This window comes from Capronia epimyces (assembly GCF_000585565.1).
Source record: "Capronia epimyces CBS 606.96 chromosome Unknown aczIQ-supercont1.6, whole genome shotgun sequence".
Classification (NCBI taxonomy): Eukaryota; Fungi; Ascomycota; class Eurotiomycetes; order Chaetothyriales; family Herpotrichiellaceae; genus Capronia; species Capronia epimyces.
In genome coordinates this window covers 2,159,924-2,187,644 of record NW_006912909.1, presented here as the reverse complement: position 1 = coordinate 2,187,644, position 27,721 = coordinate 2,159,924, and the positions used below count along the sequence as shown (strand labels likewise).

Below are 27,721 nucleotides of genomic sequence, written 5' to 3'. Positions count from 1 at the left end.
GGTCCGAAACGCGCGCGCGACGGTGTGGTGTCTGCGGCAACGTCAGACACAACTCTAGAACCTGTCAAGTAGTGATTACTTCGTCTGAAGAAGAGGAATTTAAGTAGTTACAAACATTTCTATGCGTTGTGGTTGCGTGTAGGTCAAAAATGTCGAGGTGGTCGGGTTGAGGTGTTTCACTCGCTTGTCTGTTTCACTCGCTTATCATGCACGTTATACTTGTCAAACTTACCTTAGGCACTAACCTACCCAGGAGGCATTCCCAGCCTTGTTCTTTAACCAGAAGGCTAGTATATGTACGGAGTAGGCATACTACAGTATATAGTCTAGGCCAAGGCTCCCCCTATACCCCCTTAATAGCGAATAGGGAACATTCCAACCTTTAACAATACTAGATTATGTGATCCATGATCCATGATCCATGCCAGGATCGACAATTCGATCTGACCACAACAAAGAGCAATGCTATGCTATGCTATGCCATTCATTCATTCATTAGGGATTTTCTTATTTCTCATTCACGACTGGTGCGACTAATATATCAGATCCAGACACCATGTCCGTCGCCTTCGCCTACGCCTACGCCTTCGCCTTTCTTACATTCAAATTTACATCTGCAATTACATGTGCATTTGCATCTGCGTTTGCATTTACTCCTGCTCGCATACCCAGCTACCAGGACTGGAGTTTTCGTCTTTTTCCTTGTACCTGCTATTTGCTACTGGCTATTTGCTATATAAGTACACCTACCTGTATCCATACCCGTACCTGTACTTGTACAAGAAGGGCCATCTCATCTCATTACAGAACCAGAACCCGAACCAGGGCCAGGACCAGAAATGGAAATAGTATACATCTAATCAGTGAGAGAGGATGGGCTGATCGGTTACTTGATCGGTTACTTGATCGGTCGGTTAGGTATAGAAAAGGAGTCCGGGAAAGCGAAATCAAAGGCTTAGGCCCGGAAGGAAATCAGTCCATGAAACTGGGCTTGATAGCAAGTCTCATTGCATTGGCGATAGATCTAGATATAGTAGATATAGTGGGATACCTAGTACCTAAGAGCCGGTTTTATCTGTGAGGTTGGAGTGGATCGACATATTCCGTACATGCCAGTGTCTAGCTAAGGCAGATAGATACATGATGCAGACGGCAGCATATCGTCTACCACCCAACAACCAACACCCAACGACCAATACCGAGATACTGTACGACACACGTTTGCAGGTGTGTACTAGACTGTCAGTATTGGGCATCAGCCTCGCCATAATTCTTGCCCTTGCAGATCAGGCTGAACTTCATCGGCCCCGACTGGATCTCGACGGACAGCAAGAAATGGAGGCGCCAATACTCGGTAGTGACGCCGGTGGTGGACGACACCTTTGTGCGTTTCTCAAACGCCTCGTCCGGCACCTTGGAGAGATCGCTGGTGATGGTGCAGTTCTTGACCACGGCTATATATCCATGACACGGTCTAGTTAGCCCTGGTGTGGCACGACATTGTCCTCCAGTACTCCAACCACCAACTCACAACCACACTGCTAGCAGATCGGACGGTGGGATATGGGGACAGGATGACAGGGGGACAAGAGGACAAGAGGACAAGAGGACAGTGGGAAATCAGACGCGAAACTCACAAGGACCCGGGTGTCGAGGCTGCTTGTCCAGCGAACACTCCCACAGCGTAGTGTCGAATTTCAACTGAGTCGCACTCGGATGTGGCTCGTAGCTGCGGTAGAAGGGAAATTCGATCTTGCGAGACCTCAACATGTCATCGCCACGGGTGATGTACCACGTGAGTTTCTGCACGCGGTATCGTTCCTCATGGTCGTCCCAGATCTTACTCTGGCCTTCGTCTTCGCTGGGGTCGTAGGGCGCGCGGGCAGAGATGCCGTAGTGCTTGCGGGCAATGCTGGACACCACCTCGGCTTCTGATGGCAGGTGGAACATGACGGCGCCTCGCACGATGGCTGACCAACTAGACCAGAAGACCATGTCAGAAATAGAGACAGATTCCCGAATGAGAATGAGAATGTTGATGGTTGAGGGTTGCATATCCGTCACTTACGCGTCGTTGGGCTGGATGACTTGGGTATCTGGGTAGGCGCTCTTGATGGATTCGCACAGATAGTTGCTGGAACCGAAGCCGCCGACAAGGAAAATGGCCTGCATGGGTGTTGAGTGACTTGTAAGCAGGTTGCTTGGAGTCAGGCCGCCGAATCCAACAAACCTTGATCTGATATCCCTTCGGATGGTTGTCCTTCATGCGCTTGATGCGCACGTCATTGACTTGCTCCTTGACCAGTTTGTCAATGTCTTTGAACAATGGGTCGAACAGATTGTGCAGTGTCTTCCTGTACACGACCCCCGTCAGTCTCAACTGCCGGAAGCTGGATGAAGTGTTATAGTTACCCTGTGACGACAAGAGTGTCATTGATGAGCCCCTTGGCTTCGTTGTCCTCGAGTTTGGCCCGCGGAAAGCTGACGTATTGGTCCTCGTCCTCGGCGGATTGAAAGCCCGGCTTGATGGTCTCATCGAAGTGCCTCATACCCCGGCGATACGCGTCCTTTTCTTTGAGATCGAGGTAAGCTCGCTCGCCAACCACATCCTTGATCCATTCTTCGAACCTCTTGTTCAACATCAGCGACCCAGCAATCCCACCTAGAACCCAAGATGGTCAATATGACATGCTCATATGGGGTGTGGGGCGGACGAAGCATATATAACATACCAGAAGCTGATACCAACTCCTTGACCTGAAGCGGCTGGATTTGAAGGATCTCGTACGAGATCAGATCCACCGTTCCACCCCCGGCATCACACAAGACAAAAGCATCGCCGACTTCGAGACCTTTGTTCTTCATGTGATGCAACGTGTAGAGGGCGGCTGCTTCCGGCTCCTTGACCAGCTCCACGTTCGTGATGCCCGCATTTCTCGCCGCCTAAACGGATGTCACGGTGAGCGAGGCTCTGGAAGTACTGGACGTCGGGTCGCTTACTTGCAAGGTCGCCTTTTGAGCCTTCTCGGACCACACTGCGGGAACGGACAGGACGTATTTCTTTGGCAGCATATCCAGATAGTCGGGAGAATACTTGCCCGCGATGTGTTGCTTTGCATGTTTGAATATCGCACTGATATAGTCGGTCGCTACTTCAATCGCCGGCTTGCCCAAGCGCTTGAGCTCGGCCTCGGTGTTGACGAGAGAGACGTAGACTGGTCTCGATTGGTCTGGGTCAAGAAGGAGTTTGACCCCTTCTATACGCTCGGATGTTGTCCGGTCAAGCTCACAGCCCCATTGGAGGCCCTTTTTGCTGTCGTACTTGACCAGAGTAGGGCACTTCTGATATGCTTTACCCGGGGCGCCGGGCCATTCTTCCACCAGATAGACTGAATCTGGCTTGGATGTAAATGCGTAGGCCACGCCACTGTAGGTGGTGCCAAAGTCCTAGCCACATCGACAGGTTAGCTGGTGTGTGCAGGTGAAGGGTACAGTGCCAGAGAAGATGAAAAATGAACAGACCAGCGCGATGATCAACTTGTCGCTGTCATCGTCATCGATTTTGGTATCATCCAGGTCGTCCGTCATCTTGCGAAGGGTGGGTGAGACTGGCGGCGAAGGCATGGTTACTGTATGCAGAGCTGAAGTTGGAGAGGCAAAGTGGGCCAGGAGTGGGCGTCCAACGCGCATACATATACCCCGTATTCATTGTGCGAACCTCAGCCTCAAGGGCTAGACAGAAGGCGGTAGCCAGACTGGACAGCTGTCTCCTGGACGCGGGCAACTTGCTTTTCCCTTGTTCCACTCTGTAACATGGGCGCTTTCAGAATATGAGCTGTCGTGATGGAAATATGGCATGCTCTCGAACGTCGATTGGCCGTGTATCAGCCACCAAGCGTCCAGACTCGCAATGATGCTGTCTCAGGGGGAGCCAGCCGCCAGCCTCAGCCTGATTGTAGTCGTCAACTTCACCATCCTCTTTCCCCCTCCAAATTCAGCGTAGATGAGCGGCGACTCCGCGACCAATTGCTTCACGCCAGAATTTCTCCCTGTAAAAACGAATGGCAGGTTGTGTGGTGAAGATTCCATGCTGAGGTTGAGGTTGGTTGTGAGGCTGAAGCCCCAGCGGGCTGGCAGCTCTCATCACCTGCATTAGCGTCCTACCCTGGTCACCCCCGTGCAGGAGAAGTGCCATAAAAAGACTCGTGCTGAGTCTCGACCAGAAGAAGGGGGGTCTTCAGCCCGCCGCCGTATTTCATGATTTCCTCCCTCTTTCAGAACTCTGTTTGTGTGTGTGTTAATCCTCTTACCCAAGTTCCTGATTCCTCGGTTACCTACCACAGGTATAGAAATAACTGTCAGGATGTCATCCCGGCCTCATAGTCGCAGTGGTCAAAGTCGGAATCAAATTCTGCCTCCGCGTCCTGACTACAGACAAGACTTCGCTGAATTGCGGAGACTGGGGGACGCACTTGCCGCCACCTTCAATGAGTTCAAAACTCGCGATTTCCCCAGCAAGATGGAGGACATGCGGCAGCACCTAGTGCAACTGCAGTCCGTCATTGAGCACTCACCAGAGAGCCGGGTATGTCGAAGAGACTAAGAGACAGTCAGATTTGTACTGATCGTGGTCGACGTCCCAGTCCAAGTCAGAACAGGTCAAAGGAAAGATGGATTTCCTCGAGGCCCAAGTCGAATCACTTGAAACAGAGAATGCAGGCCTCAGGAAGCAGTATCAAGCCAAGGATCGGCAATACAAACAGCTGAGTACGGCGATGCACGACAAAATCCACAAAGACGGCGACAGAACCGACGATGAATTGATCAAGAAATTTACCGCGTTCCAAATTGAGATACAAAATTTTCTGCATCGCCTGTTCATCCTTGGGCCTGTACAATGGATATCACCCGAGTATGGTCTGCAGGACAAGGAAGACCAAAAGTCCTATCTGGAGCACCGAATTGCCAGTCTCGTGAGCGAACATATTTTTGGGCGCGATGGCATGGCTCGAGGCATTTTCGGAATGGAGCAGGCCCACGAGGGCACGTTGAGTAAGCTGGAGAAGAAGTTTTATAAGGAAGGAGGTGCGTGTGTCTATGACTGACGAGTGAAGCATTGCCTGTGGCTGTTGCTAACCGCTCACCGGCCCTAGCATCGGAATTCGACTTCTTGGACGGATGGAGAGCGCAGACTGTCCAGCTGATCCGGCAAACGAACAGCCGTTCCACCGACCGACCTTCGAAGGCCTTTGGAGATGCGTTCGACCAAGATGTGAGGCGGCATCTCCAGCTCGAGGCACCGCAGGAGGAGTGGCTTCGCCAGGGGATTTTGCAGCTCTATGCGAGAGCAACCGAAGCCGCTCTGGAGCTCCGAGAGCGGAAGACACGCTACGTGTGGGCGCATGCAGAAGAGGTGCGGTCGACCGATGCGTTTGAGGTGGAGGATCAGCCTCTGCCTCTGGTCAAAGGCGTCAGTGGTAGAGAAGGGGAGCAGGTGGAGCTGGTCCTGTTCGGGCCTCTGTACCGAGTCGAAGAGGATGGGAGACGCTTGGTCATCAGGGCGGGCAGCATGCTCAGGTGGCAGTATATTGCCTCTAGGTAGGTAGCTGCGACTGCGCATGGGATTAGCCGCAGGCTGAAGGATGAAGGCCTGCTTCTGAGGTATGGAGTGTCTCTTTCTACCACCTACTAGGTAGGTACCTGGTAGGTATCTAGTACTATCTCGAGTCTAGCAGCAAGGCAATATTCTGTATTCAGTTAGCCCGCTGGCGCGGCTAGAGCAGCCACAACCACTTGGCTCTGCATAGAGTAAAGCGGCGTCTGAGCGCAGTCGCCCATGGCTGACCTCAGACCTCAGACTCGGTACCGAAGCCGAATTCGAAGTCGCCTCCGTCGGCCATGCCCTCGAGCTCGCGCTCGCGAAAGGCCTAAGCCTTGCAGATCAGATCCTGCCAGGTCTCGCTGCCGACAGACAGCCTCTTTGCCTACCCAGTAGTACTCCATATGGGCCCTGAAATGCAACTGCGTCGACGACAAAACATCGCTTGTCTGACGTGCAAGCGGAGAAAGGTGCGGTGCGACGCCGCCGAAATCGCTCTCCCCTGTACGCCGTGCCGCCGAGGGGGTCTTGAATGCAGTCCCAGCCACAAAAGACCGACAGGTCCTGCTCCTGCTCCTGCTCCTGCTCCTGCTCCTGCTCCTGCAGCCAGACCGCGAACGACAGTCTCATCGACGCCCACAGCCACGGCCACGGCCACGTCGCACGCTGGGACTACCCACGCCCCCAGGGTATTGCCTGACGAGGACGCCCCTTACCCCCCGGAGACGGAGACGGAGACGGAGACTGCTGAGCCTTCTCCAGGCCCCGGCCAGTCAAAGGAACCGGCGATCAGCACGAGTCTTTCATCGTTCGTCGAGCAAGGCATCACAAACTCGGAATGGAAGCTGTTTTCAGGCTCGGATCCTCTGAGACTGGTGTATATCGGCACAGGCTGCAGCAATTTGGCCACCCTCGTAGACAATGAACAGCCCGGCAATAACACCATCTTATTCCCCTTTCCTGCCATCAAGCAGCCTTTACCCTGGAAGCCGAAAGCTGGGGTGCTCCCCTTCTCCGTCAGTAATGACTTGCTCCACGATGTGGGTAGCGTTCCTGAGCGCGAGGTGCGAGACGCCCTGGTTGACGCTTATTTCCGACATATCCATCCCACCTTTCCCTGCATCAGTGAACCACTGTTTCGGCGGCAATATGCAGACCCTCGAAATCCGCCGCCGTTGATCCTGCTGCAGGCGGTCCTGCTGGCGGGATCTCACGTCACCGACCATCCTCTGGTGGCGGGGGCGCGTTCGACGGTGAAAAGCACGCTGTACCGACGGACCAAAGAGCTGTTTCACATTCGGTACGAGAACGACCGGTTGTACCTGGTGCAAGCCGCGCTGCTAATGACATGGCACCAAGAGAATGCCGACGAGGTCAGCTGTAATACCTGGGCCTGGACGGGGAAGGCGACTCGCATCGCCTTTGGGCTGGGTGCACATCGCGAGCTCTCGTCACGCGGGCCTCTCTCGATGCCGGCCTGGGACCGTCGAAGATATCGGTTTACGTGGTGGACCCTGTTCCACACCGAGACGTTTGCAGCCTTACACTTCGGCCGGCCATGTTCCATCCGGTGGGAAGACTTCGACGTGTCGGACTTGACATCGGACGACTATCTCGACCCGGACGACAATGCCGACCCCACCATCCGCCGAGACTGCTTCGAGCTCAACATCGCGCTCAGCTACATTGCCCAGGACGCCATGAACTTGTTTGCCCCGAGAGCACCTCGCTTGTCCACCGGCACCGGCACCGGCACTGTCTCCGCCTCGCTCAGTTCGCGATTGGCCTCGTTGGCGGTGACCCTGCCGTCAGGCGACGACGGGTTTTCCTGTCAAGCCCGGCTCAATTACCATCTGGTGTTGCTTCACTGCCACCGCACCAACCGGTGCGACCGTGTCTATGTGGACGTGGACGTGGACGAGCACAGGCGGAGTGAGGCGCTCAAAGTCCGGTCCGAGGCGGCCTCGGCCATGCTGTCCATTCTCGAGATCATGCTGGCCAAGGACTACATCCGCCAGTGCCACTTTACCTGCAACACCGCCCTTATGGCCGTGGTGGTGCAGTTCATCGAGGATGTCAAGCTCGCCATCGACGCCAACTCGATCATCCTCGCTTCCGGCGCCCATGCCAAGCTGGGTCGGGTTATTGGGCCAGCCAGGGAGATTGCCAGGTACTGGCCCAACGCCGAGGCCATTCTCAAGATGTGTCAGAACCAGCACGAGAAATTCGGGCTTGTCATCCAGACCTATGTCAATGCCTCATCCCCGCATGAAATTGAATCCGTGCCCGTAGGTGTCGGTGTCGGCGTCGGCGGGGCCTCGGACGGCTTCTTGAAAGATCTTTGCTCTGCTTACGACGGCCACGACTTTTACTTTGGCCAGGATTTTGGCCACAGCTACGAAGGGGCCGACTACGGCTGGATGAATATGCCGAGCTTCGCCTCCAACTAAGGTAGGGGTAGTGTGTGACCAACATTAATGGCCCTCCCAAGTTTCGTCCTGTTTCATGTCTTGTTGACAGCTGGAGCTGGAGAGAGCAGATGGCCATGGATACTGTATATGATGCCTGAAGCCGCAAGACGTAGGTGTTGGTGCTGGCTGTTTGAATAAGGGTTGGCGTTTGTAGGTGCCTCGGTACCGACTCGTCCACGGCTTAGGCCTCCTAAGCCTTCAACAGGCTCAGCACAGTACTGGGTAATACATCTTCGCAAACTGAACGGATACTCAAGCCTACCGGATCGTCGGGGTCAGGGTCAGAGTTCTATTCCTTCTATTTCTTCTATTCCTCTATTCCTACGCTCGCTGTCTCTGCTTACGGCCTGCCCAAGGCTTTCTCTATCTCCACTAGAGCCGCGAGCACCTTTTCGTCGTGGTTCCTTCTGCCAATGATTTGCAGGCTAACCGGAGCATCCTTGTACCGCTCAGGCGTGTACAGCTCGTAACAGAACTTGTCCTGCTCGTTCTTCGGCACGTACGTCTCATCTTTGGCATCTTGGGCCGGGTCGACCGTGGTGACGGGGAAGACGGCCCCCGGGTAATCCAAAAGATTCCACTGCGACGTGTATCCCCAGTACCTGGACTGATCGTGAGGCGTGGCCGCTCCAAATGAAGCCGGCCCGAGAATGACATCTACCTCCCGACCGTCTTGGCCGGTCGCGGTCCAAGCCCGGGCGTAGAAAGCCCGGTACGCGTCTCTCTGTTCGGTCCGCTCCCAGAGCTCTTCAATGCTGAGTCGCTTGACACTCGGCTGCTCCTCGATGATGAACTTGGTCAGAGGAAGGACAGGCTCTCCGGCGCCGGTGATGCGGCCCATGGCCTCGGCACCTCCATCTGGCCAGTAGAGGGAAGAGATGATCTCCCACGCCTTGTCATGCTGCAAGCCGTCGCAGTCCCAGTCCACCACTTCCATACCAGCCGCTTTGCAAGCCGCCGCCACCTCTGTCAAGGCACGAATGATGGGCGGGTGCGGCTTGACCACACCGTCCCACCACTGCACCGCGATCTTCAGAGGCCGATCGAACTGATACGGGATCCATTGCTTGAACGTCAGCGATGGTTCCACCAGCCAGGGCTTGGCTGCGAGGAGGGTTTGCATAAAGAGCTCCATGGCGTCTCTATCGGTAGTCATGGGCCCGTAAGATGAGAGGATCGACTCTCTGCCTGGGACGCCGGCGGAAATGCGTTTGCAAGTCGGTTTGAAGCCGTAGATGCCGCAATGAGCCGCGGGCAATCTGATGCTACCACCAATGTCTCCCCCAACACCCTGAGATGTCAGCCTGATCTTCCTCGCGACGCGTTGGAACTTCTTCGTGGGGGACGGGGGAACGGGGAATCCTACCAAAATGCTGCCGCGAATACCGATGAGAGCGGACTCGCCACCACTACTACCTCCCGGGGTCAGGTCTCGGTTATAGGGGTTCAACGTACGGCCGTAGATATTACTGTTGGTCTCCAGATGCATGACAGTCTGCGGTTGGGTGGTTCTGGCATAAAAGACGCAGCCGGCATCCCAGAGGATATCATAGATCTGGTTCGAGCCGGGCTTTCGGTCGATCCAGGCCACATACGACGCGTTCGTGGTGACGTTCTCGCCTCTCATTCCATGCTGCTCCTTGGTCGAGATGGGTAAGCCAAAGAGCGCGCCTTGGGGCTCGGGCAGAGAGTCCAGGTATCTGGCTCGTTCGATGGCAAAGTCCCACAGCAACTCGGTCAGACAATTCACCTATGAGATAGCGACCGGGTTAGCCGACCACAGTCTTGAAGGCGTGGCAAGCGCGGCCCTGCAACTGACACTGGCTTGAGCAACGGCTGCTCGACGCAAGAAAGCCCGGGTCACTTCTTCCACCGATATCTGCCTGCTACGTAGTTTGGCCAGGAGCTGTTTGACCGTGTAGTTCTCGGTGATTTCGATCTCTCGCGGCGTCAGAAGCAGCTTGGGGATGCCTTGCGAATTGAGCGGCAGCGGGGAGGGCAGAGCATCAAGCGCCAGTGGGGGGCTGACTTTCTGCAGCGAAGCATCACGGTGATGGCGGACCGCGGCCACCTTGTCTTCCCAAGAGTCGCTCATGCTCATGTCTTTCGTCTGTGACGTCTGTCAAGCAAGCGAAGCAACCCTGGAGCGGATGGTGTAACTTGTAACCGATACTGATAACGAGAAAGGAGAAACACGAGATACGGAACTCCGGCTATTCAACCTCAACCTCAGCCACGAAGCTATTGACGCTTTCGAATGGCGAGATCTGGACCCGCCAGCCAAAGATAAGTGCTGTTGTACGGACTACTCCGTGCCTGCTCGGCTGTCCAGTTACTGTCCAGTGTGGTTGTACTGTAGTGTCGGTACCGATCGAAGCCGAAACCTCAGCCTTGGCCCTGACTAAGCTCGAGCCTCCTCAGCCCCTAAGCCCTGAGCCTCGTCAGTTCGTCACCGCTTGAAGGGCTCTAGAGGGCTCTCCCAACTTGAAAGTGCTGCTGGCTCATAAATGAACATGAGACTCTCTCGCACAGTAGTATTCTGTACCCTTGGTCTCACCATCATCGGATGCTTGGGCATGAACAAAGCCCGGCGAACAGGCTGGACCGGGTTTGTGGATTCCCTGGACCCAGTGTGGGAGATGTACATGGTACGAATCTCTCTCTCCACTCCATTTTACGCAGCTTCCTTTCAAGTTATCTTTTCCTATTCTTCTCATAACCATGGCCATGGCCACTTCAAGAGAACGCTAACCAACCCGTACCCTGGGCATAGGAGATGGGTGGTAATGGCAAGAGCTTGCTTGGGATGGTGCCTGAGATGAAAGCTAAGGAGCCTTTGCCTTTGATCTAGGCTCGGACTCGGAATGCCTGGGTCATACGTTCGAAGGAAGCGGAAGAGGACGAGGAAGAGGGAGCGAGATGAACAAATACTGTATGTAGGTGCCTGTCACAGTCACTGATGGCAGCCTAAGCCTGTCAAACTTGGACTGTAGACTGTATGCGTACAGCAGCAGGCATCCCAACCCTATTCCCAGCCTTAGGAGCCTCAGCCTCGCCTCAGCCTTGTTCCATTTCAAGTTCAAGTTGTGCCAGTGGTGCGCCGTTTATCATGCCAAGGCTAAGATCACTTACTGATCGTGCTACTTACTTACTATGTACCTTACTTATGTGACTGTCTACCTTACATACTACCTTACTACCTCAGTTCTCCTACTTACTACAGAGTCCTCCGTAATCTTCCATTCCTGTGAACTCGCTACTAGGTAGCCAGCAACCTCACGTCTCTAACATCCTACACCATCAACAGCGAAGATCTGATCTCGCTATAGCCAGCCACCCCTCGTATATCACCGCTGCTGCCGACCTATCCACGGTCCACGGTCCACGGTCCACGCACTACTACCTACTACGGGGAATTACTACCAGGAGTGGCCCTTCCTTTCCCTTCAATCGCGGCAGGGTGTTTTCTCTCTCGCTCTAACGCTCAATACTTAGCTCCTGAGCGAATTCATGCACCCACCTCTCCAGCGTCTATTCCGACCTCGCCCGCACAGCTGTTGCAGTTTGGCCCCCTCAGCGAGGCCGGTCATCCCACATCATAATGTGGGTCGTGAGCAACTTACTCTCCAGATGCAGAGATGGGTAAACGAAAGATATGGACACAGGTGATGCTCTCTCAGGAACAGTCAGAATATGCGCTAAAGGCTGCGAGCCTTCTCCCGAAGTCGCTGCTTTCAACAGCGAGAGAGAGTATGGCAGGCTCAGATGAGACGAGAGAACTCAATACGAGTGACTGGATCCCTGACACTCTCACAAACCTCTGGGTCATTACTAAATGAGGAATGATGTCGACATACAGCAGCAGCGAACAGAGAGGGCACAAAACATGGGAATGACAGTCGAAGCCAATTCGGGATCGGGTTCAGGATCGGGTTCGGGTTCAAAGGCGCTGTTTCGCTAAACTCTGTGCCCTACTTCAAATACTCCTCGAGCCACCGTGTGGCACACCCAGTTCTTGATCGGTCTCCCAAAAATCTCGGACTCGCCGTCACTTTTCAGACAAGCCCGAGCAAGCAACGAGACCTAGGGATAGCGCTGGATGCCGTGGCCAAGGCGAACATCGCGATCCTCAGCCTGAGGTAGTGGTGCAACATCTGGCCAGGCCAGACACGAGCTCTCTGTGCTCTAGAAGGGCTCGATGATACTGTATACACGGTAAGTTCAGTTGGCACTTTTCTTTCCTGCCCCCGACTACTAGATTTGCGAGTGTGCCTTCGACCATCTATGGTACCGTGTCTCCGACGGGCAAGTTCACTCCGAATACCTGCGATGCGTCCTCACTGAGGAGCCAGAGGACAGTTCGAGCGATGTCGTCGGCTTCAACCAGATTAAACCCGCCTGTATCTGCCGCGCTGGTGATGCTCTCTGCTCCGGCGGTTCCGGCGAAAAACTGTGCCAGCATCGGGGTCCTGGTGGCGGCTGTCAAAGTGGTGAGAACATGTGTCAGCCGTCTCAAACCCCCAAGCAAACAGCAAACACACCAGCCGGACTCGACAAGAGAGTCTTGGTCTTGGTTTCACGAGAGAGTCCGAACAACTCACATGGAGAAATAGTATTGACCCGGATGCCAAACTGCTTCACGTCTTTCGCGATACAGGTGGTCAGATAGGCGACGCCGGTCTTGGACACGCCATAACTGTAGCAGTCTCCGCCGTGCAGGAGCGACGCCATACTAGAAATGTTGACGATGCTGCGGTCGCGCTTCTCCAGACTGGTCATGGCCTTGATTTGCGCCCGGTTGCTGTAGAAGACACCGGCGAGGTTGACGCCGATCACGCGGTTCCACTCCTCGTTGGTCTCGGCCAGCAGGGTCGGCGACTGTCGCGCCCCGACGGGCTGAGCGACGCCGGCAGCGTTGACCGCGCCGTCCAGGGCTCCAAACTTGGCCACAATCTCCTCGATCCACGCGTCCACCTGCGCCGGGTCGGCGACGTTGAGTTTGGTCGTGAGCACTTCAACGTCCGGGTTGGCTGCCTTCAACTGCTTGCGGGCCTCGTCGAAGGCTTGGTCGTTGTAGTCCCCGATGGCCACCGCCCTGGCCTTTGCCGCGGCCAGCTGTCGGCCGGTTGCCAGACCCATTCCGGAGGCCCCTCCGGTGATGGCGAAGACTTTGTTCGCGAGAGACGCCATGCTGATGGGGCAAGAGCAGAGCAGCAGTAAAAGTGATACAACTGTGCAAAATCGAAATCAATCAGAGGCGGATTGGAGGCTCGGGCATTGGAGATCATCCTGATTCCCCCGCGACCGCGCTGTAGTTATACCTGACCGAAAAGGCAGGGCAGCGCAGCCGGAACAACGTTGTCTTCCGAGACCAGATGTGCAGAACTCGGGATTCCACCTGGCCCGGATCCGTGATGCCTCGTGCACGAGACCGCACCACTTCCTGTCATCCACTTGCGTGCGATCAGTCGGGCCCTAAGGCTATCCGGGGTTGGCGAGGCTAAGGCTAAGGGGCTTAGGCCACGCTTCAACTCCACGGGGTACAGTACAGAGAGAGCACTCCGTACTGTACTCCATAGATCTCCCCCACACATCTCAGGGCAAAGGGTTAGGCTAAGGCCTAAGGGCTTAGAGGCCCCCTAAGCCCCCATGTCACCCAACATCAACTTGCAGTCCTGCACATACTACTGAGTACGGAGTACATACCGTACTACATGCCACATTTGGTGGTCTCTCGGCGACAGCTAGAAGCTAGACGTCTACGGCCTGGATTCGGAACGGGAGGCATAAACCCGCAGTCCCCCGGCTCTCGAGCTTGATTCTCGGCAGATTATCGACCTCTCTCCGGGGAGGTTCTTATGTCATACTCTCTACACCTACTGATACAGACACAATATGAGGGGAACTGTGGGAGGGGGAGAGTTCCCCGTCCCCGCCACAACACTCTCTTGTTCGGAATTTCGAGTCGATAGCTGTGACTAGTTTTCCTGCTGGACATAACTCTCAACCAGATGACTACCCGGAAGCCGCCTGCTCCCGGCTCTTTGCATTATGCTGGAGGGAATGCAAAGAAGGTCCGGCCGCCGTGTCTCGAAAAAAGAATAAACCTGAACCTACCCAGGGGTCATGCTCTTCCGCGTTTCCTTTCCCCTTGCCCATTTCCCTTTGCCTGCAATTTCTGATTCTGCCCACGCGCCAACGAGACGGAACCAAGACCAAGATGCCTCTCAAGTACGAGCTTCCTCTCAAGCCATTCATACATGGCAAATTCGTCGATTCCAAAGGCAGCGACCGGTTGACTTTGCGCTCGGCCGTGGACGACTCGGTGTTGACTGAAGGTATGTGATGTCCTCCAGGGATTACTGGAGTCATGGACACGGACACTGATGAGAAATCTTTTCATTCACCACAGAACTACAGTCTGCCACTCCTGACGATGTCGACGTTGCCGTCGCATCGGCCGAGGAAGGATTCAAAGCCTGGCTGGCCATTCCACCCGTGAGCGTGCTTTCCTTTCCGGCTCGGCTTGGGTTTCCAACTAGTGCACAACACAACTGACTAGGCCGTCAGGAAGGGCGGCGAGCCATTCTCTGGAAATTTGCCGATCTCATAGAGGAGAATGCGGAGAGGCTTGCCTACCTCGAGGCAATCCTGGTGGGCAAGCCGTTGGGGGTGGGAATCGAGTACGATGCGCGAGGCTGTGCGGAATCTTTCAGATGTGAGATGCTCTCCGTGTCCGTGTCCTTGCTATCTGGAATCTGGATGAGCAGAGGTGGCTAATCATATGCCGCTCTTTCAGTTTTTGCCGGCTTCATCGACAAGTTTGAGGGAGACTTCCAGTCTATCCATGATGGGTTCATACGGGTGAGGCTGAGCCGACCTTTTCCTTTTTGCACCTCTCTCTCTCTATACTTCCAGTACCTTCCAGTCCGAGCCTCGCGTTGACGTGGACGTATCAAACAGGCCGTTCATCTGGAGCCCTTGGGCGTCTGCGCCGCCATCTGCCCATTCAACAGTCCTTTGATCACTTTCGGCATGAAGGCGGCCCCGGCATTGGCGGTGGGGAATTCACTCGTCACCAAGGCCAGCGAATTCAATCCGTTCAGTACCCTCGCTCTGGCCGAACTCGCCATCGCCGCCGGCATCCCCCCCGGCACGCTGAATGTCGTGGTGGGCGAAGCGGCGGCAGGAGCTGCTCTGAGCTCGCACATGAAAGTGCGAAAGATCAGCTTCACCGGCAGTGCGGCGGTGGGGCGAAAGGTGCAGATCGCGGCGGCCCAATCCAACCTGAAGCGAGTCACGTTGGAGCTGGGGGGAAAGTCGCCAGTCTTGGTGTTTGACGACGCGGATTTGGCCACGGCGGTGACGAACAGCATGAGTTTCGTCATGTACAACGGCCAGGGCTGCATTTTGGGCACGAGGATCTATGTGCAGGAGGGCATCGCCGAGCAATTCGTGCAGGTGTTCAAGCAGAGCGTCGAAGGCTTCGCCTCCACCCTGGGCGCGGACCCTTTGGAGTTGACCACAATGTCGGCGCCAATCTTCCATCGCCGGCAACAAGAGACAGTGTTGGGCTTCTTGGAAAAGGGCAAGCAAGAGGCCGAGGTCCTGACCGGGGGGAACGCCCACCCCGGCAAAGGTCTCTTCATTCAGCCGACCATCTTCACCCGGCCCAAGGCCGACGCGGACATTGTGAAGAAGGAGATCTTCGGGCCAGTCGTCGTCATCGACACGTTCAAGACGGAAGAAGAGGTGTTGCAGAAGGCCAACGACACCGAGTATGGCCTGGGGGCGTACGTGTACACCAGCAACATCGACCGAGCATTCCGCGCGGCGCATGCTCTGGAAGCTGGAGCCGTCGCCGTCAATACGGCCAGGGGGGTGCACAACACCATTCCATTTGGTGGTTGGAAGGGTAAGTGGAAGTCAAGGCAACCTCTCATTGCCATTGTTTTGTCCTTGTCCTTCTACACGTTCCGACGCCCCCATTGTTTCGTCATTGTCCTTGTTTGCCAAGCTCGCCATTGCTATTGCTTCGTTCTTGTCCTTCCTTACACGTTCCGGGGCCAATCATGCTTACACGTTCCTGGGCTAATCTCTTCATGTTGTCTTGAATCCAGCGAGCGGAATTGGCAGCGAGAACGGCAAGTACGTCTTGAGAGAATACTCTCATCCAAAGTCCATCACAATCAAGTGAGTCGGTCCCCAACCCCCCAAGCACATGCCGAGAGTCTACTGGACGGTGACGGTGACTGTGACGGTGAGAAGGGATCCCACGAGTGGCTGGCTAACAAGATTCGCGTGGTAGAATCAACCCTCAGGCTCAGGCATGAGACCGACGCGTGCTGATCGGTCGACCGGACTATGTTGTAGTCATGTCATGTCATTTCTGGCGGCGGAAAGAGGTGCCAGTGCCAGTGTCAATAAAAAATCAAATCCAAATCCAACCGAAGCCTTGATATTGTCAAAGGTCGAAATGTTCCATTCCATATTCTCTCAAAGGGGTATGGAGAGTCCTGACTATATAGGTGTGTCTATACCAGTAAAGGGCAAGGCTGGGAATGCCTACAGCAAGTTAGTGCCCAAGCTTGCCAGTTTGACAGCTTTATACTTATATATATATACTTACATATACATACGTTGGGCCGACCGATGGGGGTTCTGATACTTATAAGAGACGAAGCACACTACTGTACGTCCACACTTGGTAACTTGCGGTAACTTGCGGTAACTTGCGGTAACTTGCGGTAACTTGCGGTAACTTGCGGTACGTTAGGAAGACGTCAATTCGTAAACTATGGTATGCTGTGCTGTTGGCATTGAATTCAGTATGGCCTGTGTATTGTGCCACTGCGACAAACCCTAAACCCTCAACCCAACCCTCAACTGAACCCAACCTAGCATCTCGACATTTTTATGTGTTTGTGTGTCTCTGTGTGTGTTTGTGTGTCTCTCTGTGTGTCTGTGTCTGTGTGTCTGTGTCTGTGTGTCTGTGTCTGTGTGTCTGTGTCTGTGTGTCTGTGTCTGTGTGTCTGTGTCTGTGTCTGTGTGTGTTTGTGTCTGTGTCTGTGTGTCTGTGGCTGTGTGGCTGCTCTAATAGCATGTTCCAGCTATTCCTCCATACATGTACCCACCAACTCCTTAAACACCATCCATCATGAAGCTTGATCGCGGACCGACTCGCAGCGTGAACTGTGAACGTGAACTAGCGTTGAAGGATGCCTGGGAGACCTGATCTGTAAAATCAAAATTGAAGCGAAGCCGAAAATGTGCGTGGTTGACCCCTGGTCGAGCCTAGATCCAGATATGTAAGGTCGAGGCAACTTTTGGGTCCAAATCTGCCGTGGGTCCAAACACAGCGTCATGGAGGGTTTGGCCCTTGAATTTTTGCAACAGGTTTCGTGAAGTGCTTTTCACGGATGATTTCTCCATCCTCTTGTAGATGGTCCCTGAAGAGACTGGCTATGTATTGCCGATCACTTGATTTAATTCCTTTCACGTCGGTAAGGCAAGCGAGGCAGTGAAAGCCCCAGTGTGCTCGTCTGTCCTGGATGTCAATGAACGGTACCGAAACGATGGCCATGAACCTCCTGGGGTTGAAGTAGTATTCATCCCTGGGGAGGTTGAATGAGTATTCTCTGTCAATATTATGATCGACCAGATCCGGTTCAAGTTTTCTTCTTGAAACACGATACGCCTCCAGTTTTTCTGCAGCGACCTTTTTTGAATAACACTCCACCGCACGAGCATTGCCGTGCAAAGCAATGCCCGCCTCGCGAACAGCGGTCGCGTCCATCAGAGTGCGCCGCGGGCGCCGTCTATGCAGCGCCGTGTAGCGGCCTGGGACACTTTTCATTTGGGGGATCTGCTTGATAATATCCGCAGGCAGGCCGATTCGCTCGCGGGCATCAGATCGCAGAACCGGCAGGTACTTGGGAAGACTTGTAAAACAGTGGTAGCAGACGCGCTTACACGTCAAGACGTACAGATAGCCGGCAAATTCGCTGCAGGTCTCACATTGGTAGGAACAGAGCTTGGCGAATAGCATTCGGCATGTGATGAAACGGCCTGTTTTGATGGCGAAGATGGCGCGCAGGGCGTTGGGAGAATACTCCATGATTGCCCCAAGTTCCGGCATTGCATTGACCATGTGGAAGGCTCGGCGATTCACCCGTTGCAGAGACATGAGTGAGCGTAAATCTAAATGGCCCATAATCATATTGAGAGTTTCGACTGGGAGGTCGAGTACCCCGAGGTCATGTTTTGGCTCTTTGCAGAGGCGATGATATGAGAGCCGGACAAGTTTGTCTAGCTCTAGATGGCCGAGATTGTCTGACGGGTATGGAGGGTAGGTGAAAGCCAGTTCAGACTTTGTCAGTGGGCTGTTTCGTTCGTCCATGGTACGGAAGGCTGAAGGGTTAAAGGGTTGGAGGGTGAGGGCTGGAAGGCTGGAAGGCTGGAAGGCTGGAGGGCCGAGTCTATATGCAGTGGAGAGCGAGGTCGGTGGTAGAAGGAGAGGAGGAAGAAGAGAAGAAGAAGAGGAAGAGAAAGGGGAAGAGGAAGAGGAAGAGGAAGAGGGCTGAATTGTGAGGGGCAACAGCTTGACAAGGATGTTGTGTAACCAACATGATGTCGACACAGTTCGGAGTATCCGTACCAGGCACCACCAACCTACCAGGTCTCAGGTAGTTGTTTGCTCTGGTTTGATTAGAGTAGCAGCAGTTTCTTAAGCTACTAAGCGACTAGTGCAGAGGAAGCTACTAATTCAGAGGAAGTCAACCCCTTAGCCTTCTGCTTGAGGGATTCTAAGAACCTTACTAGGGGACCTTCTCTAAAGCGGCGCAACTCCCCTCCTGAAATGCGGAATGCTGTGCTGGTGGCTGGCTGGCTCTTGTACACATGGTTTACATCAATAGTATATACCTAGGTATGTATCCGTACAGAGTATCCGTACCACATGGACGATACATATGACTCGTACCATATGCCTCGTTTGCTCCCCAGTCCTAGTTCCAACATTGGTTTCAGGCACCCCAGTCTGGTCTTGGTTTTGTTGCAATCCAGGCCGCAGAGAGTGGGCCTGACTAAATACCTCGTCGACACGTCAAGACCATGTCGAGTCGCAGGACATGTACTTCCCTTCAAAATACCTTCAATTTTCTTTCCTTAGGCCCAAGCCGAGCCGCCACGACGATGAAAGCACCCAGGATCATCGAGGCGCCCCCAAAATACCCGCTATCCACATAGCTGTTGTACTCAGTTGCTATGGCACCACTGATGGGCGATCCTGACAGACCGGCAAACCCACAAATAAAGGAAAGCACCCCGATGTGGGCCCCGATCTGTCTGGGATCGGGCGTGATCTGAGCCACGCATGCGTTCATCAACGAGATGATGGCGCCTGAGAAGAAACCGAACAAAATGGCAAAGACCAGAATGGCTGCATTGGACTTGGTGGCACCCCAGCAGAGTAGCAGGATCCCGGAGCTGAAACACGCCACAAGCCACAGATTGTAGCGACCAAGCCTATCCGCCGCCATGCCGGGGAGCACTCGTCCAAAGAGAGACGCCGCGTTCATGATGGCGATGAGATAAGACGCGAGATCGGCGCTCATCCCGCGTTGGATGCTGTATACCGGGAGGTAAAAGTAGGGAACAAACATGCCCCAGACTAGGAAGAAGGACGCTATGGTGGTGAGGTAGAAGACAGGTCGTTTGAAAGATGCTGGATCGGGCTTCCTGCCCATGTTGCGCGCCGCCGCCTTAATAGTAAGGCAAGAGAGGGACAGTAGACCAACGTTGATAAAGCCACAGATCCGCACGCTCCAGCCGAAGCCGATGGTCGAAAGGTTGAGCAGTTGGTTGAGAGTGATGGGGAAGATAACCCCTCCCAGACTCGAACCAGCCACGATGATGCCGACGGCAGCGCCAATATTTCGTCTGAAGTAGTGATTCGGCACGGAGACGGCGACCGTGAAAATCAGACCCGAGGAGATGCCACTGAGGATGCCTTGGGCTAAGATGAATTGATAGTATTCTTTGCACAGACTTGTCATCATGATTGCGAATGTGTAGGTCACGCAAGGGAACCACATGATCTGGAAGCCTCGTTAGTGTGACGCCTCTGAGTTTGGAAGAGTCACAAACCTTTTCCCCATGCCGATCAAAAAGAGGGCCAGCAACGACACCACTACTAAACTGGAAAAAAACCTGGATCGAGCCAATCCAAGCGATGGAGGAGGCTGAACGGTCTCGCAGCTGGTGGGTTGAGTAGTACTCCTGGTAGACACTGCCACAACATCAGACACCATCAACGGGTAAGAAGGTCGATTGCGTATTGGCACCCACCCGAAAGAATTGACGTATCCCAATGTACTGAACAAGGCCAACGTCGACCCGAGAACCACCAACCATGCTCGGGTGCCGCCTTCAGGGGGCTGATAGCCTGATTTTCCTGGCACTGGATTGACTTCGACCGGAACCTTAGGTGATGTTTCTTCAGGAACAGCATGGCCCGCTTCCTTCTCTTCCATGTTTTCGTCAAGTACAGACATGTCTCCCAGCCCGGCTGATGTCAGGGGGTAAGGGGACTGTTTGGTGGCTGCAGTCTGAAGATCCAAAAAGAAGATACAAGAGATTCAAATGATCTTGGGGAGTAAACTTATTGCGCCCTTGAAAACGAAATCCGGTCTCCAAAGGGTCGATATACTGTGATACATATACATGTCGCAGCCCTGTTGGAATGAGACCAGCGCGGTCTTCTAAACCGACCACCACTCGGCCCTGGGCACATTTCCGTCCGTGATGTATGTTTTCAGATCCAACAGTAGCGGGGTTATAGAGACAGGGACTGCGAATCAGGACTCCTCAGTCAGGAATTCGCTGGTGAGAGGCATGTAGTCGGTACATGATAGTCGGCACGGCCCACCGGCCCCGGGCCTATCGAATTTGGAGCCAGGTCGGCTCCGGAATGATGAGAGGCCGTGATAGAATGGACCAGGGGTGTAGATATGCTCCGTATTAATAATAAATCCCATCTGTACTACGGAGCATAGAGTAAAGCGTGCGGTTCGCGCTTCCTCTTCTGTCGCCAAGAGATGCTCTCCAGGCACCGCAGTCTGTAGAACGTGACCGTACTCTGTAGGTGGTAATTAATTACTACCCTCATAATTAATTCGTACTAACGTCTGGTTTCCTCCGCACTCCATCCCTACAAACTGCACACTGGCAGTGCTCTGTACAAGGAAATTTTGGCCTGTTCTGTTACCTGACCTCCTCATCAAGCACCCTTGCCAACCCCGAGGCCCAGCAGACGCAGACGCAGACACAGACACAGACACAAGCAGCCCTCAGCATGGCCTCCAACAACCCTACCCAGATCTTCGCCGACGACGTGCAAGAAGAAAAGGGCGAGAATGCACGTCTCTCTGCCTTCGTGGGTGCCATCGCGGTGGGCGACCTGGTCAAATCCACCCTCGGCCCCAAGGGCATGGACAAGATACTGCAGAGTGCCAGTACGGGCCAAATCATGGTGACGAACGACGGTGCCACCATCCTGAAGGCCATCGCTCTGGACAATGCCGCAGCCAAAGTTCTGGTGAACATTTCCAAGGTGCAAGATGACGAGGTTGGAGATGGCACCACATCTGTCACAGTCCTTGCCGCAGAATTACTACGAGAAGCCGAGCAGCTCGTCAACAAACACATCCACCCTCAGACCATCATTGAGGGCTACCGATTAGCATCGCAGGCGGCGTTACAAGCGCTGGAAAGAGCTGCAGTCGACAACAGCAAAGACCCACAAGCCTTCCGCCGAGACCTACAAGCCATTGCTCGCACCACCCTTTCCTCCAAGGTCCTCAGCCAAGACCGAGATAAGTTTGCCCGGCTGGCATGCGAAGCTGTCCTACGGCTCAGGGGATCGATAGATCTGAATCACATCCAAATCATCAAAAAGGCCGGCGGGAAATTGAGTGACAGTTACCTGGATGAGGGGTTCATTTTGGACAAACGCGCGGGTGTCAATCAACCCAAAAGACTGGAGAATGCTAAAATCCTCGTGGCCAATACCGCCATGGACACCGACAAGGTCAAGATCTGGGCATCGCGTATGAAAGTCGGCTCGCCCAAGGAGCTAGCAGAGCTGGAGAAGGCGGAACGGGAGAAGATGCGGCAGAAGGTCGAACGCATCAAGGCTCACGGAATCAACTGCTTCATCAACCGGCAACTCATCTACAACTGGCCCGAGCAGCTCTTCACCGAGGCAGGCATCATGAGCATCGAGCACGCCGACTTCGACGGCATCGAGCGTCTGGCCCTCGTGACCGGAGGCGAGATCGCATCGACATTCGACCACCCGGATCAGGTCCAGCTGGGCCACTGCGATCTAATCGAGGAAGTCATCATTGGCGAGGACACGCTGATCAAGTTCTCCGGCGTGGCTGCGGGCGAGGCATGCACCATCGTGCTACGCGGCGCCACGGAACAACTGCTTGACGAGGCCGAGCGGTCCTTGCACGACGCCCTGGCCGTTCTCTCGCAGACGGTCAAAGAACCGCGCGTCACGCTCGGCGGCGGCTGCGCCGAGATGGTGATGGCCAAGGCTGTCGACTCGCTCGCCCAGAAGGTCGGCGGCAAGAAGCGGATTGCGATTGATTCGTTCGCCACCGCCCTGAGACAGCTACCCACCATCTTGGCCGACAATGCCGGCTTGGACTCGTCCGCGCTCGTCTCGGAGCTGCGCAGCGAGGTCTACCGAGGCATGACCACCAGTGGCCTCGATCTATTGACTCCCGGCGGTGGCATCGCCGACATGCGCGAGCTCGGCGTCATCGAGAGCTACAAGCTGAAGAAAGCCGTCGTTAGTTCTGCCAGCGAGGCCGCCGAACTGTTGTTGAGAGTTGACAACATCATTCGTGCCGCGCCCCGGAGACGCGAGCGCATGTAAAGAAGAGAAAACGAAGTGCCTCTCCCTAGTAAACCGACACGGAAAAAATGCTCGAGAAGCGGGCGACATGGACCTGATAGATGGCCAGGGGAAGACTTTGGCGTATCATGTTCTTGATTTCACAAACCGCATACTATCCTCGCTTCTTCACTTCCTCCCTACCTCATGATGGCTCATGGTGGGGGTTACCTCAAGGAAAAGGACAAGAAATGGTGCTAGTAGAGCGACTACCAGGACACTTTGGAGAACATGCAGCCAGAGACTGATCACAGCCAGATCCTACACGGCCAATCCAATTCCAAAGAAAGATTGGTTTTGGTCTGAGGAATCCATCTCGTACTATTAAGGTCTAGTCGATGTCTTGTCCTGGTTGGCGTTTCGACCCTACATCTGTGTAGAGAGAGACTTCATCAACGGACACTCTGCTACCTGCGTCGGCATGGAATGGAATTCAATGGAATGGCCCCGTCAATTGGGAAGCCGGCGTGGCACGGGACGGGGAAGCGAGAGTGCGTCCCTAAGGGCTACGAAGGGTCTCATCTCACTTCATCTCCTCTCCCTTCTTCCGCCTGGAGATACCGGCTCAGTCACGGCGAGAATATGTTCGTCATGTCATGTCACGGTCACGGTCACGGTCACGGTCACGGTCACGGTCACGAACGCTAGAGAAAAAGACAGGTAGAAGACAAGACGAATTGAACGTTACCAGAAGTAAACTGATAGACACTGATAAAAGTGATAAAAGAATGTACAGGTTCATGCATTTCTCTGTAAAGATACCAACTATTCGTTGGAGTCGAGGCTCGTACAGAGCACCACTGACTGACTGTGCCCGTGTTCGCCAACTGGGTATCCTGTACTCTGTATGGTTACGGCTCATAGTACCTCTCCATTCGAAATCGTCCCACCAGGTCCCTCTCCAGCACCAGACAGTGGCAGTTGATGAGTAGACTGGGGAACCGTTTGGCCCAGAACTCGTAATATCCTTTGGGACTCCCGCCGAGCATCTGCTCCTTGACATCCTCCGGCAGATCGTGGAAATGATTCATCTTATTCCGAATCACGCGTAACAGATCAATCATCTTGGAACCCGTGTATTTGCGCTGTTTGCCCATTTCGTAAACGAAGCTCTTAGGCAGGGCGCGAAGAAAGTCTTTGGACGGGCCAATGACATTTGGGGCCAGCGATTCTAGAGCGGCAAGCTCTGCCAGTGACTCCTTTTCCGCAGGCGTCCGGGTGGCGTTCTCATCGAAGATGTTCTTGATGTAATTCTTCTCGCTCTCATAACAATCCGAGAGATCACACAGGAATCTCAGCTTATCCGCCACATCCCAAAAGTATGGGTGATGAAGGATTTGTGTTGTGTCAGGACGTGCCTTGGGATCATGTTTAAGCATCTGCATGATCAGGTCGTCGGCGTCGTATTGATAGTCGTGCAGACGCAGATCTTCCGTGCTGAATTTGTTCTCTTTGATATTCAAGTCTCGGCCAAGGCTGGAACCGCCGACGTCAAATGGATGGTGACCCTGGGTCATGACATAGTAAAAGACACAGCCCAACGAGAAGATGTCGATGGCTTTCGTGGCGCGCCGTCCTGAGGAGCGTTCGATAATTGTTCCGTCACTCGATTGTGTCGTCGATCTCGACGTCGACGAAGTGGTACTTGATGCAGCAACGGTGGATCGGGAGTGAACGAGTAGCTCTGGCGCCCTCCAGCCTGTCGTGCCTGCAGCTGTGTGGTTTGCCGTGGGGGCGAAGGTCGACTCAGGTCCCTCCTCCAGAGGCTTGCACAGTCCAAAATCAGAGATGACGAACTGCAGTTTGGGCATACCGCTCGCAGGTCGATTGCTTTTTACAGCCTTTACCAGGACATTTTGTGGTTTGATGTCTCGGTGAACGAGTTTGAGCGAATGAAGGTGCTGCACACCGTCGGTGATCTGGCGCAAGGCGTCCTTCACATCAAATCCTTCCGGGAATTTGACCAAGGTAGGGAACTGAAGAGGACGTTCGATGAATTGATCGAGGGAGGTAGTGAACAGCTCAAGAGCAATGTACGTGAAGTGCTGCGACTCTTCCTTCCCAAAATATCGGATAACGTGGGGATTTTCGTCGCTGGAGAGAAGATGCTTGATCTCTTTCGCTGCGAGACTGTTTGAAGTTCGAATTAGACGCTTGACGGCGACTTCCCTACCGTCCAGCGTGCCCGGGAAAACAGCGGTTCCATTGCTTCCACGACCTAGACACCGGTCTTCTCTGGTGTCGATCCTGAGTCGACCGACCTGTAACATGCAGTCTTTCGTAGGGACTTCAACGACGAGCTCTTCCATCTCGTCCATAGCCTTGGGATCCATTGTCTTTTTCCCTTTCTTGTTCTTCCTTCCGCCACGTTTACCCCGCTTGGCATGTCTGAAGCGAGGCTGCGTTCCATTCTCAGCATTCTCGCCTGCATTGGACTCTTGCTTGCACTTATCATCGTCAGATTCGCCTTCGGAGCTCTCGTCATTGGTGCTGTTCGGTTTGATATTCTTGACAGGACTACTGTCAGAAACCGCAACACTTTGGGCACGGCTCCGGGCAGGCGGGGCGATGGCATCTTCTAAGACCTGTGCCACGGCATCTGGCTTGTTGTTCTCTTGTTCAACTTCGGCAACTGGTATCTCATGGTCACCGGTTGCAGGATCAGCTGTGGTAGGGGCAGGAGGCCGATTCTTTTCTGCAACGACATCGACACCGGCCTTACGGAGGTATCGTTGCATCTTCAACATGAAGGGGAGTTTCATTTGAACTCCCACCACAAAAAGAAGCAAGACGCTGACTACGATCATGTTGAACACTGACATCAGAGGATGGTTGAGCACAGGTGACAAAGATGGCGGAATTTTGGATCCTAGGGTTGCAATTTCCTTTTCTGCTTCCTCAGCCAAGTCGGTTCCTGGAGAGGGGCCAGAGATAGTCAGTCGTAGGGGAGCGTTGTCTGATTCCGTAGATAGGACATGGACGCCCACAATTTCTTCCATCTCACTGTTGAAGTCCAATGGGTGGTTGTCGTAATTCCAATGAGAGCTTGCAGGTGCAGCACCACTGGTGACCCCAGGGTAAGAGAGCTCGGACAGGGCATACCAGACCCCCGATTCTGTCTTGTTCACAAAAACCCGCTCAGCCCGTTGCATTTCATTTCGCCAAATCTGGGAGGACGAAAGAAGAGGAGAGTCGGTCGGTCGAGCCAACAAGACCAGTTTTGGAGATTCGACCTTACTGTCAAGGGGACGCACAATATCGAAAACCCGAGCGACAGGAGTGTCCAGCATGTGGGTAAAGCGATGGACTTTGCCCGAGTCCGCGTTGCTGTCAATGCCGATGATCCGGCCATTATAGTAACTTTGAATGTGGAAATTGTCGAGGGGGGCAATATATTGACTTTGCAGGTCGCTGTCCCCTTTATTCGGCACCCACTCGGCGAACTTTATCGTGCATAAAGGCTGGTTTGTGATCTTGTGTGAAATCTGGACGGTATATTCGACGCGTCCGAGGTTCAATGTTCCCAGAGACTCGCAGGCAGGATCGTCGAGTTCAAAGCCACTGAGTCGGCGACAGCTGCGGCCTTCGTCGTCGTTGGAAAAGCCCCGATATTTATCAAACTGCTGCAGAATGTTTCCCGTGGCAGCATCCACCACATAGGCCGTTGTCTCCTGAGAAGCAATCGTCACCAGAGGCGGATCATCCACAAACTGCGGAGTCTCGGCTGCAAGGGATCTGACTGTGACGCCCAGTCGTTGTAAACCGATTCTGGGATCTCGATGCTGAATGTAGAGATTGCCATCCTTGCTCGGTTCCACCACAAAAATGAAGTCGTCTTCGTAGTTTGAACTGTCCAAGTTGCTGTGGTTCACTTTATGGTGGATGGTCTCGATCATGGGACTGCTCGGTATTCCCAGTGACCATCTCTCATTGCCCGTCTTCCTGTCACGAGCGTGTATGGTGCCATCAATAGTGGCTAGTAGGATAATGTTCTCGACCTCCCAATCTTGCAGCAGCCGCGCTGAAGGAAGCGCCGAGAGTCCAGAGGACTGGGCAGGCTGAACAAGAGGTGCTCTAACAGCACTACTGCTATCGTGTGCTGGAGCCAAGGCACGGAGTTTGTGGTGTTCGGGGGTTTCATCAGTGCTTCTGAACTTGACCGTGGCCACATCGTTCTTGAGGAGAGGGATCTCTGCTGGGCTGCGGCCAGCCTGAGGGTGTCGACTCGACTCAGGGCGAACGGTCTGGGTTGATGCCACCAGTATCTGGACGGAGTCTGATTGATGGGCGGATTGGGATTGGGCGGCAGCAATGAGCAGCAACAGGAGAGCCCAGGTCAGCATGGATTTGGATCCTCCACGTCGGCCTGGCGGCCGAAGCGGAGGTTTGGCCATGGTGCACTGAGAGCGACTCCAGTGCGATTAAGGCGAGACGGCGCGTCTATTAAATGATCAGACACATAACTCTGTTCTAATGGAATAGCAATTGTGAAGATGAGAATGAAGATGGTGGTGGGAAATGAACGGCGAGTAGGAGTAGGAGTCAGCTTACGAAGGGTGAATTGAAGGTGAATCAAGGGAGTGGTGGATGTGGACGGCGTTGGCGTCCTCTGTATTATTCCCTGCCCGTGGTGGCTCTGGGCTCTGGGCTCTGGGCTCTGGGCTGAGTGGGCAAATCGGTGCTCAG

The 27,721-nt window shown here is 54.1% G+C and overlaps 10 protein-coding genes across 10 annotated transcripts; 4 read left to right on the top strand and 6 right to left on the bottom strand.

Annotated features, from left to right (window-relative positions):
* Window positions 1-1,242: 1,242 nt before the first annotated feature.
* A1O3_07680 (uncharacterized protein) lies at window positions 1,243-3,588 on the bottom strand (the record flags this gene model as incomplete). The annotated part of the gene is made up of 8 exons (XM_007737787.1): window positions 1,243-1,454; window positions 1,638-1,978; window positions 2,069-2,166; window positions 2,231-2,354; window positions 2,413-2,662; window positions 2,733-2,943; window positions 3,001-3,447; window positions 3,523-3,588. 8 exons carry the CDS (start codon window positions 3,586-3,588, stop codon window positions 1,243-1,245), a joined length of 1,749 nt encoding a protein of 582 aa, XP_007735977.1.
* Window positions 3,589-4,670: 1,082 nt separating this feature from the next.
* A1O3_07679 (uncharacterized protein) lies at window positions 4,671-5,602 on the top strand (the record flags this gene model as incomplete). Its single annotated transcript, XM_007737786.1, has 2 exons — window positions 4,671-5,085; window positions 5,154-5,602. The coding sequence occupies 2 exons, from the start codon at window positions 4,671-4,673 to the stop codon at window positions 5,600-5,602; spliced, it is 864 nt and encodes a 287-aa protein (XP_007735976.1).
* Window positions 5,603-6,003: 401 nt separating this feature from the next.
* On the top strand, window positions 6,004-8,049 carry A1O3_07678 (uncharacterized protein; the record flags this gene model as incomplete). Its single annotated transcript, XM_007737785.1, has 1 exon — window positions 6,004-8,049. One exon carries the CDS (start codon window positions 6,004-6,006, stop codon window positions 8,047-8,049), a length of 2,046 nt encoding a protein of 681 aa, XP_007735975.1.
* A 361-nt stretch (window positions 8,050-8,410) lies between these two features.
* A1O3_07677 (uncharacterized protein) lies at window positions 8,411-10,171 on the bottom strand (the record flags this gene model as incomplete). The annotated part of the gene is made up of 3 exons (XM_007737784.1): window positions 8,411-9,361; window positions 9,437-9,820; window positions 9,890-10,171. 3 exons carry the CDS (start codon window positions 10,169-10,171, stop codon window positions 8,411-8,413), a joined length of 1,617 nt encoding a protein of 538 aa, XP_007735974.1.
* Window positions 10,172-12,352: 2,181 nt separating this feature from the next.
* On the bottom strand, window positions 12,353-13,260 carry A1O3_07676 (uncharacterized protein; the record flags this gene model as incomplete). Its single annotated transcript, XM_007737783.1, has 2 exons — window positions 12,353-12,549; window positions 12,672-13,260. The coding sequence occupies 2 exons, from the start codon at window positions 13,258-13,260 to the stop codon at window positions 12,353-12,355; spliced, it is 786 nt and encodes a 261-aa protein (XP_007735973.1).
* Window positions 13,261-14,290: 1,030 nt separating this feature from the next.
* Window positions 14,291-16,267, top strand: A1O3_07675 (uncharacterized protein; the record flags this gene model as incomplete). The annotated part of the gene is made up of 6 exons (XM_007737782.1): window positions 14,291-14,408; window positions 14,483-14,568; window positions 14,641-14,788; window positions 14,870-14,934; window positions 15,034-15,985; window positions 16,191-16,267. 6 exons carry the CDS (start codon window positions 14,291-14,293, stop codon window positions 16,265-16,267), a joined length of 1,446 nt encoding a protein of 481 aa, XP_007735972.1.
* A 1,164-nt stretch (window positions 16,268-17,431) lies between these two features.
* On the bottom strand, window positions 17,432-18,469 carry A1O3_07674 (uncharacterized protein; the record flags this gene model as incomplete). The annotated part of the gene is made up of 1 exon (XM_007737781.1): window positions 17,432-18,469. One exon carries the CDS (start codon window positions 18,467-18,469, stop codon window positions 17,432-17,434), a length of 1,038 nt encoding a protein of 345 aa, XP_007735971.1.
* A 742-nt stretch (window positions 18,470-19,211) lies between these two features.
* Window positions 19,212-20,603, bottom strand: A1O3_07673 (uncharacterized protein; the record flags this gene model as incomplete). The annotated part of the gene is made up of 3 exons (XM_007737780.1): window positions 19,212-20,168; window positions 20,218-20,359; window positions 20,419-20,603. 3 exons carry the CDS (start codon window positions 20,601-20,603, stop codon window positions 19,212-19,214), a joined length of 1,284 nt encoding a protein of 427 aa, XP_007735970.1.
* An 821-nt stretch (window positions 20,604-21,424) lies between these two features.
* On the top strand, window positions 21,425-23,017 carry A1O3_07672 (T-complex protein 1 subunit beta; the record flags this gene model as incomplete). The annotated part of the gene is made up of 1 exon (XM_007737779.1): window positions 21,425-23,017. The coding sequence occupies one exon, from the start codon at window positions 21,425-21,427 to the stop codon at window positions 23,015-23,017; it is 1,593 nt and encodes a 530-aa protein (XP_007735969.1).
* Window positions 23,018-23,886: 869 nt separating this feature from the next.
* Window positions 23,887-27,429, bottom strand: A1O3_07671 (IRE protein kinase; the record flags this gene model as incomplete). The annotated part of the gene is made up of 1 exon (XM_007737778.1): window positions 23,887-27,429. The coding sequence occupies one exon, from the start codon at window positions 27,427-27,429 to the stop codon at window positions 23,887-23,889; it is 3,543 nt and encodes a 1,180-aa protein (XP_007735968.1).
* Window positions 27,430-27,721: the final 292 nt, after the last annotated feature.